The sequence below is a fragment of the Epinephelus moara genome, chromosome 20, assembly GCF_006386435.1.
Source record: "Epinephelus moara isolate mb chromosome 20, YSFRI_EMoa_1.0, whole genome shotgun sequence".
In the NCBI taxonomy this organism is placed as follows: domain Eukaryota; kingdom Metazoa; phylum Chordata; class Actinopteri; order Perciformes; family Serranidae; genus Epinephelus; species Epinephelus moara.
This window is the reverse complement of record NC_065525.1, coordinates 26,092,761-26,102,819: the sequence shown is the minus strand read 5'-3', so window position 1 is coordinate 26,102,819 and position 10,059 is coordinate 26,092,761. Positions and strand designations below refer to the sequence as shown.

General features: G+C 42.4%; 1 protein-coding gene across 1 annotated transcript in view; it reads right to left on the bottom strand.

The window, feature by feature from the left end:
- Positions 1-6,533: 6,533 nt before the first annotated feature.
- LOC126408480 (annexin A2-like) overlaps positions 6,534-10,059 on the bottom strand; it is a 5,988-nt gene continuing 2,462 nt past the window's right edge. The window contains exons 4-13 of the mRNA XM_050074041.1: positions 9,361-9,455; positions 9,144-9,257; positions 8,870-8,960; positions 8,613-8,692; positions 8,460-8,519; positions 7,742-7,835; positions 7,545-7,640; positions 7,294-7,352; positions 6,905-7,027; positions 6,534-6,808 (exon numbers count right to left, since the gene is read on the bottom strand). Coding sequence (XP_049929998.1) covers positions 6,749-6,808; positions 6,905-7,027; positions 7,294-7,352; positions 7,545-7,640; positions 7,742-7,835; positions 8,460-8,519; positions 8,613-8,692; positions 8,870-8,960; positions 9,144-9,257; positions 9,361-9,455 — 872 coding nt within the window. The 3' untranslated portion in view covers positions 6,534-6,748. The remainder of the gene's footprint in view (positions 6,809-6,904; positions 7,028-7,293; positions 7,353-7,544; positions 7,641-7,741; positions 7,836-8,459; positions 8,520-8,612; positions 8,693-8,869; positions 8,961-9,143; positions 9,258-9,360; positions 9,456-10,059) is intronic.

Below are 10,059 nucleotides of genomic sequence, written 5' to 3'. Positions count from 1 at the left end.
ATGAGGAGGATGTATAAAGGTATATGCATAAAGAAAAATCAAATATTGATGATGGCGGAGAAACTTCCAACAGAAAAAAAACAACAATGAAATCCACAGCAGCAGGCGGCTGTCATTACAACACCTATAAGTGTCTGAGGCCCAGATATCAAAGCCGTCCTTTTGATATAACCAGTCTCACAGAGGTCTGCGCTCCTTTAAACATATCTATAATGAAGGCATCTCATCACACTTCGTCCCTCTCAATTATCAGCCACAGCCTCTCACTTCCAGTCGCGGACCCTAAGGCCGAATGAATACACCTGCTTTTTCTCCTTGACTAGGAGACACTGGGTGCAGTTGAAAGGACATGCAGCCAGTAAAGTTGGCATATGTGACACTTCTTAGTCTGTGTTTTAAAGGAGGGGGAACAAGCAACCCGGGATGTTGAAATCGTAAAATCGGCACCATTGAAACACAAAAGAAAAGTAAAGAGAGACACAATATGGACAGATTGCAGACATTCACTGCGATGGAGTTACAAAAATGGTACAAACAAGCCAAGGATGAATTCCTTCATATGATTTATGCTTCTAAATACATCTCTCAGACTCTGATACAGTAACTAAATCAAGATTATAGAGTTTTAATCATATTATTTTTCTTGCCAACATCTCCTTTATGAGCCTGTCAGAAACTATAACACTGACAGTTATAGTTCACAATTCCACAATGAAAGCTTTAACAGTATTGTCGAAGGTATTGTTCCGCTGCAACATATTAACAACTTTGCAGCAAAGACGTTGAAAGGGAAATATGTATAGAACAACCCCCTCCTCCCCTCCGCTGTCTTAAGGCAGAGATAGCCATTGAAAAAAGTGCTGGTTCAGTCTCCCTCTGTCTCTGGGCATAGCTTTGATCAGTCCCACCTCAAGACTTATCCTGGAGGGAGCGCTGCACTCCTATTCTCCATGGCTAATCATACTTCCTGTCTTTGTCTTTATGTGCTTTAGACAAGCGTCAGATAGAAGCACAGGAACAGATTTGCCCCGAGAACCTGGAGAATAAAGCCTCTGGTTGTGCTGCGGCTCGTCTTCTCCAGTGGATTTCCTCATGAATATTTCCACTGTTTTGGAGTGGTGGATTTCAACCCATTGCCGCTTTAAGAAAATGTGCTTTTGAGAGAGAGAGAGAGAGGAGAGGGGGGTAAAGAAGCCTTTCAGAGTTCAAGATGCCAGAGTAAACGCACTGTATGTCACCGCCACCTGACTGCGGTGGATAGTGTATTTTTAGTTGTACCTACAGTTACTGATGACAAGGCCAGAGGTTAGATCGTGCTGTACTCTGAGCAGCGGTGCCTCGCTAACCAGGAGACACAAGCAGTGAAATGGTTAAGAAAATAATTTCACATGCACAGCATATTCTTTGGGCTCAGGCAATATTGCTCTGCCTGCCACCAGTGGCACTTTTCACCAAGAAAACGTGCTTTGTGTATTTCAAGCAAGTACAGAAAAGACCATTTCTGCCAGGAGCCAAAAAGAATGAAAAGAAATAGACAAAAATCCTTTTTTGTTGCGGGGGAGCTGAAGGCTATGAAAACCATCTTGTGTTCTATTTTTGAACTGATTTCCATATCCATGGCCACCTGAGGGAGGTCAGGCTGCCCCGGCCAACTTCCTCGCAGGGAGAGGGACTAACGGTGACAGGGAGACAAACCCAAGCACAAACCATATTCTCTCCTTTCCAACACCCACGCCACTCACCATCCTCACTGGCACCACCAGGACTCTCACACGGATGGGGAGATGAATCGCCATAGAGAAACAGAAAACAACAAAATCATTTTTTCCTTTTACTTCTTTCTTACTCTTTTTATTTTTTCTTTCTTCTGCTTCAAAGCCTGCAACTCTCTGCTGTGCCCTAGGGTTAATTAACATGAACCAAACAGTGAATGATCAGAGAGAATGGGAAATCTCCAAAGGTTAAGTGTCACATGGGAAGCGTGTTGTCAGAGGAAGAAGAAGAAGAAGGCAGGTTTTTTTTTCCCCTGCACGTTCAAAATCAAATGAAAGAGTAGCGTGGCACAGGAGAGAAATTTGTAGACACCTTTCCAAAACTTTGCATTTCTCCTGTCAGAGGAGGCAGAGCTTCACAGCCTGGCTTCAAACAATATCTGTAATTCTGTGACATTTTGATGAACAAAAGAACTCTGCAGTTTTCTCCAACTTGCTGATCTTTGAATGGATTTACTCTCCTTTTTGTATAATATCGCACAAGTGCACACAACAGAATTCCATAAAGTGATATGCAAAAAAACACATCCATCACAAAGTTAATCACTGCTTTTAAAGACCTACTCATTGAAATTGTGTCTCCTCTTGGTTTATCCCGGGAGGGAAAAAGAGAAAATGACTTCATGAGCCACAGATATCCTGGATAGCATGTCTTGCAGGTGAAATGGTATGATTTCTCTCTGTAATAATTAACAAGGGCTCCTCTTCTCTCCCTGTGGCTTGCCGCTGACATTTGGTTCATGCTTGAGTGTCTGCCTAGCTGATTTCAATCTCTTGCATGAAGGTGAGGCTGTGTATGTGTGTGTGTGTGTCTGTGTGTGTGTGTGTGCATAGGGGTCCAGTGGCCGGTCTGACAAGGACACTGGTGACAGGGTCTGCCTTCAGTAGATGGGATTAAGCATCATGGCAATATGGATTAGAAGACCCTCTCAGTCAATCCCAAACCTCCAACAGGTTAGAGGTTGAAAGCCAAACGCCGCAACACAAATGAGTCTTGTCAGTGTGTTTGTGTTCTTGCAAAATTGCATTATGTAAAAGGTCATATCTCACTCCGCTTCTGAATACATATTTTGACAATTCCCCAAATTTATCACGGCGATCTCTATACATTTTGTCCACGCTGACACGCCGTGTTGATTTACGCCGTGCTCCCAGGATGAAAACACCTCAGAATGGCCACCTCATCCGCCGCCGCAACAAGCCTTATTTTACATTATTACATTATGTATGCAGGCTTGAGTATGGATAATGGATGAATCTAAAGCAAAGCAGTTTAATTACCCACCATCATTCTGTCTCACCTAGCTGCGGAGCACACATCTTATTAGCCATGGTGTAAATAAACATTAATATGCCACCCTGATAAAGACTGTCCTCCCCTTGCAGTTTCTTGGTATATTATCACCATCGCTGCAAAGTACACACACCCAAACTGATCCAGTGGCATGTGCAAACAACCAAGGAGCTGCTGACGCTGGGGCCAGACCATTACAACCACTTCACAGAAAATTATCATTAGTGCATCTGGCTGCAGGCCACACAGCCCCATCAAAAGATTAAACTGTACACACACAGTATGCATACATGCATCCTGTATATTATAAAACAGAAACCCCCGTGCCTCCTGTGTCAGACATCTGATCAAACCAAGTGGATCACAACAATCTTTGCACGCCTGGTTCTTTGTCAGAGAATTCCCTTTGCATGTTTGGCAGGCCGGGCGAGTGGCAGAATAGGCACAGGGGATGAGGGCCGTCTCTGTGGGCCAAGTGAAGGAGGGGAGACAGTGGATATAGATAGAAAGCGTGTAGGTTAACCAGCCACAGGGTGTTCTCACTCCTTCAGCACACGGCAATAGAGAGGAAGCTTCAAGCAAAGAGAGAAGTCAGCATCCAATCCAGCCCTGAGCATCTAATACTGCTGATCTGATAAACTATATAAAAGTCTGCTTGTGTCTCCGGGCACGCTTTTTAACAAACTGGATTGTGACTAGCATCAGACATGATTGATTTAATGCACAATTAATAAAGCATCACCTTCTTCTTTAGTGCAAACTCCTTACGTGTAAATACTGTACTGAACAGGCTGAGGTTAAGCAGCAGATTCACAGTGTGCATCAACCTTCCTGAGAATCCTTTTGGCTTCTCAAGATGACAGAAGCTGAACTCTTCAAAGACATAAATTGTGTTGCATGTACACAAAGCTCTTTTATAAACTTCTGTCTTTTTGTCTGCGGATGGACTGACTGCAGCCAAAACCGAAGAGGAGACAGGCCTTATTCTGCTCTCTTATGTTGTTTCAATTACCAGTCTACTGTACAAAGGAGGCAGCCTGATGGCATGACGAGTGCACAGCGCTCCTCTGCCTGAGCTGTTGTCTCAGTTTGAGCCTCATAAAAGGAAGCGGGCCTGACGATGCCAGAGGCTGAGGATCCGGCTCTTCGGTCTGCGCGGAGAAACATCAGCAGAGCGCCATTCTTGATTTGAGATGTCCTTCAGTGTGGTGCCAGCTCTCCCCGGGGCGGCAGCACAAGACACAACCTCTTATTTACCATATACAGGATCTCTCAGTGCCCCTAACGAGCCAGGGTATCCAGCATCGCAGAGACAAAGGCCATGCTTTGACTGAAGAAGCTGCGGTTTTGCTGAATTAAATAATGATAATTAAGAAAATATTAATCAAACTCTGGCTCTCTCGGCTCTGCAGCTGTGTTGAGGGAGCGCGTCCTCCAGCTTAGCCTGTAGGAGTTCTCATTTAGAGTATGCCTGCGACCTATAGAGCTGCAGGCACACACGCACACAAACACACACAGATGCACACAATTAAAAGCAGACCTTGGTGGCCTACTACTCTATAATTAAACACCCTTTGGTGCTCTGCACAAAAATTCTGAGCCGGGTTCAGATGTGTCAAGGAGGGAGATGAGAAGGAACGTTAGGAAGCTGTCGGTTCTCTGAGTTGCAAGTTCTGTTCAATGCGATGAATTAATAAAAAGCACAAACTAATACCTTCCCAACGTGCAGTTGGTATGTCTGGCGGGCCGGCAGCAGCTCTACAGCTGTACTGTGAAACTTTAATGCTGCTGGATGCCTGCAGCGCTGCCTGGGCTTTGTCTCTGAGGTGAACGGGGGGAGCTCTCCACATGTTCAGCCTAACTGGGACAAGTATTGAAAAAAGGAACAGGATATGCCTGACCTTTCAGGGTAAAACCACCATGATACAGCGTGGCAGCTGGGGATGGCCACTGCTTCCTTATCAGTGTCTTTGATTATCTAAAAAAAAGTATTTAAACGTAACGTAATCAGAAAATTCCTTTCAAATTCAAACGTTATTAGGTGATTATCTGGTGTTATTCTTCACCTTTTAGGCTCCAGAGTGCTTGTCATTTGGCTCTAGTTGTTATGGTAATGCGAGGTATTCCATCTCCTTCCCAGCATGCTCTGTGTTTGACATTCATGGGGTTAAAGTCCTCTGAATGATGAAGTGCCAGCGTTTGGGACAGTAAATTGCATCGTTTCAATTGAGAAGAGAGTTCCCCTTGGGTTTGCTGGAGGTCCCTATGGGCTGGCCTTGAACAGAACAGCATGTTGTACATCTATATAAAAAAAGGGAAAAATATGGTGGTACTTTCCTCTTTATGATGCAGAGATTAATCTGTCACCAGGTTCGTGCATAAATCTCACTCCCCTGCTTTGCAAAATACTGTTTTACCTTACTTTACACTATATTTTATTTTTTTATTGCCTATAAACATAAACCATCACAAAGGGCTAATGTTCTCATCAATATTATTACAAAATGATCATAAATCCAGCGCCTTGTTAAAATCGGAAGCCATTTCTCTCCTCAGCTGCTCAACCAGTGAAAATATTAGACAGAAGCATTATTTTATCAGGCAGGTTCTCTCACAATAACAGACGATCTTCTATCATATTTGAGCCACCGTTTTGTTTTCATTAGATTATTAAGTCCGCGCGCTTTCCCCTCACATCCTTTTCCTCATCGCTGTGTTCAGCAGTACTGATCTTGCCTTTTGGGGCCATTTTTTCTTATACTTCAGTAGAAATGCCTTGACAACACTGTGGTGGTTATTTCATCCTGAGAGACCACAAACTAAACAGCAGAAACACACTGTATAGAAGCTTGTTTAGTGCTATGCAAATCATCTTTGCCGGAGGTAAAATTAACATTTTTAATTAAAATATTAGCACCAAACAAACACGGAAAAACACACTAATGATTAAATCATCTTGACGGAACCACATAGTGTTGAATGAGGGATATTTTTTATCATAATTCTTTGTATGAAAAGATGCTGTGTTTCTTACACATCACCGTGTTTTCACAAAATCAGAAATCTTCATGTTTGTGCAGCTTGAGTTTTGAATAAGACACAATCATTTTTTAGGATTTTTAAATTTCACAAGCTGCATGATAGTAACATTTTCATCCCTTTCCCTTATGCAAATAAAATGTCCTCTGAATAGCTGTTTTTAAATAATTTCCTACTTTTAATAATGAGGGAAAATGATGATACTGGAATGTAAAAATGTCATAAAAGATCAAATACCTCCTTATATTTCAAAATTTAAGATCTCTGCATTTCTTTAGCAGTTATGATATTATAAGGCCTGAGACACAGAAGAGATGGAGCAGCCTGCACTTGCTTTTAATGCGCCTTTAGCGCCCTCTAATGGTAATCTATGTAAACATCAAGTCAGAGCACACTAGGAAGGATGTGAGAAATGTGAGCAACAAAACTCCAACAAAGTAACTTTAATTGCCGTTTTGGTATAACAAAAGTAAGCTGTATTACAGATTCTTCATGTATCAAAAAGATTAATGCGTCTCATTGATTGTTGCATTCAAATATGTGCAGATAAAGTAGGATGGGCTTTTGGTTCCAAGAGTGATACTAGTAAGCCCACCTTCCTCGTGGTGCAAAGTGTGGCCCTTCTCATACTGATGATTCCTTTTTACTCCTCTGGTCCACAGAGGCTGAGCAGCACCTTCTGGTAGTCTCCTTTGGTGTGTTCCTGCAGAAACAGAGCAGGTTAGAGGAGCTGCATGACAGAACAAGCCTTACTTTACATCAGTAATAGGCCAGGGGGCAGCCTTTATAATTCACTTACCATAATAGTCTTCTGCACAGACTCTCCAAAGTTGGCCTTGTATTCAGAGCAGATCTTCTTGAGGTCCACCTCGCAGCGTGACACAATAATCCTGGTCACTATCTTCTCTTTGGCTCCTTTACTCTGAGCAGACAAGCACAAGTCAGCACTTACTTTTAGTTGTGCATGCTTTAAACTTAACTCCGGCAGCTGATGCAACGCTGCTGTAAGATAACTTCTGCCAACTTTGGATTCTGGGTTCCTGCAGCGAAATTGCACTTTCACAAGCAGATGTACTTCTTACATTTGTTCCAGAAAAAAAAGACAGAAAGAAAGAAAGAAAAAAGAAAAGTCTGGCCCTCAAAATAGCCACATTTCAACAAGAAGAAAGAGAACGGCACTGTTACTACCTTCATGGCTTCGTGCAGTCTGCTGGCAAAGTACAGCTGTTTGTTTTCAAAGCACTTAACTGGAATAAAAGAAAAACAGAATAAATATCCATAATAACACGTCTTGAGTTTGACAGATGAGTTTCTTTTGTTAATTTAAAAGTGATTCTTACAACAAAACCTCGCCTACAGGGTGAATATTGACTTCAGATAATAAATAAATAGGCTCTAATGTATTAATAATATGAATTACTGATGAAAGATCTGTGTACCTAACACCAGGAAGGATCTCTGCAAGTCTCCTTTAACTTCCTTCACAATGCTCTCCTGCATGTCGTAGGGGCTGTAACTCTTGTACCTCTGAAACACTGACAAGCAGAGAAAAAGGATTAGCTAACTGTTTTAAAAATTGTTTTTAAAAATGAACACTTATGTCATAATTATACCAAAAGAAAACAGGGCGTCTTACCTTTTTGCAGGTGGGGTACGCTCCTCTCAGTCATGATGGAGATCCAGGTCGGCACATCAGTTCCTTTCATATTTACGCCGGCCTCAAAGAGTGCCTGTGTTGAATCAAGACCAATAAACACTGCCATACTTTACACTTTGTGGCATGAGAGATGTGTCATAGGTGGGTTTTGAGACAACAGGCCCCTGGGCACAGATGTGCAAAAGGCCCCACCTCCTCTCCTACATACAAGCAAGACACACAGCCTATGTTGTGATTGTTGTTTTGTGTCTCTCTGTAGTCTTTGTTGAAATTTTGTGTGCGGTCATGTGTCTCCTTGCGGTAATTTTGTGGTTGTTTTGCCACTTTTTAGTTATTTAGTGTCTGTTTGCAGTTCCTTTGCATCTCTTTGTGGTCTTTTTGAGTATCTTTGTGGTCAGTTCGTGTTAATTTGAGTAACATTTTGCAGGTAAAGGCCAAAGAGGGCCTGTGCCTGATAGGTCCGTTCAGTAATCCATCCATAAGACGTGTCACTCCTTTTGAATATGAAGGAACCAAAACTATCTATTGTGCACAAAATTACCAACTGCACAAAGTTTTACCCAATTATCCAGGGTTTTGGTGGATTATTTTTAGTCAAAGAACTCAAAATCTGCATGTGGTATTGAATATTGAATTTAATAACAGTTTTTAAATTGATTTACACTTCATTAAGACAAAGTGAAAATGGGCAACTTACTCTGGCATCTTGATCAATCCTTTCATAGTCTACGATGGCTGACGGGTCTGCTCTCTTTGTCTGTGCACAAATAAGACACGACTCAGGTCAGTTTCAACAGCACTTGTACAACTTGTGCTGTAAGTCATAAAGACGGGCACGAACAAATCTCACCTCCACCAGAGCCAAGAGCAGCTTGGCGAAGTTCCCAGAGGTGTCACCTTTCACGTCTCTCTCCAGGTCAATCTTGAACACTGCGGAAAATAATATGTTTTTAGGCGTTTAGTTTTGATGGACAAAAAGAGCACAGGTTGTACAAGAGTGTAATGGTGCATGAAAAGCAGACAGCACAACAACCTATACGCAAGGCATTAAATATTACAGTGCATTTCCAGCCCTTTATATGAACACCTGGGGTGTTTTGGACTTACACTCCTTGTAGACCTTCTTGATCTCCACCAGCTCGGTATTGCTGCGTGAGCACAAAACCTCAATCAGTGTTTCTTCATCTGTTCCCAAGCCCTGAAAGAGACAGAGATCTTAACCACTTTTTTTACATGGCCCTTTAAGATACACACAATTAGAACTTTGATCAGGGTGTAGCAAAAAAAATAAAATGTTGTCATTTGTCCAGTAGAGGGCAGTGTAACCCTTCCATTGAATCCACTGTGTTTGAGTACCACTGATGCAATCTGTGTCCTTTACCTTGATAGATCCTCTGATCACTGAGGCATCGTACTGGGTCGTGCTCTTCATCAGTCCGAGGATCACCGTTTCCAGAGAGCCAGACAGCGCTCCCTTCAGGGCTGAGATCATGTCCTAAAAATACAACAGCGTTACCTGAATGTGACCCTTACCGTTAAGGGCCACCAAAATATAGAGCTGTGAAGAATTTTGGATTGTCTCTCAAGGCCTACTGTACCTTCTTTGTCCTTCTTTCATATGCAAAAGCGATCTCTCTCCTTTGTGCGTAGGTCCGCTTCGTCAGTATGTCAATGATGGTCTGTTCATCCACTCCTGAGGAATGAAAAAGACACACATACATTATGTGCATCAGGTGAGACAACAATTCAACTACTGAATTGTTTACACAAATATATGTAAATGCAACACATCTGACTCTATATGACTTCGGAGGAATATGGTGTAAAAAATTGATTAATATTATTATTATTAAAAAATCTGCATGACTGGGCTGATGAATGGTATGCATGAACACAGCATTTAAATGATGCCTATCTGTCTTTTGACCTTTAACCTTTGGCGCCAAATGAAATGTATGAATTTACTGAGCTAGCTGCTTAGTAATTAGACAACAATATGAATAGTTTACATTCATCCATTCATTTCCTGTAACTGCTTGTCCTGATGGGGTCATGAGGGAGGCAGGAGCCTATACCAGCTGATATTGGACGAGAGGCGGGGTACACCCTGGATAGGGCGGCACGGTGGAGCCCTTCTGTGTGGAGTTTGCATGTTCTCCCCATGTCAGCGTGGGTTTTCTCTGGGTACTCCGGCTTCCTCCCACAGTCCAAAGACATGCAGGTTAACTGGTGACTCTAAATTGTCCGTAGGTGTGTATGTGAGTGTGAATGGTTGTCTGTCTCTATGTGTCAGCCCT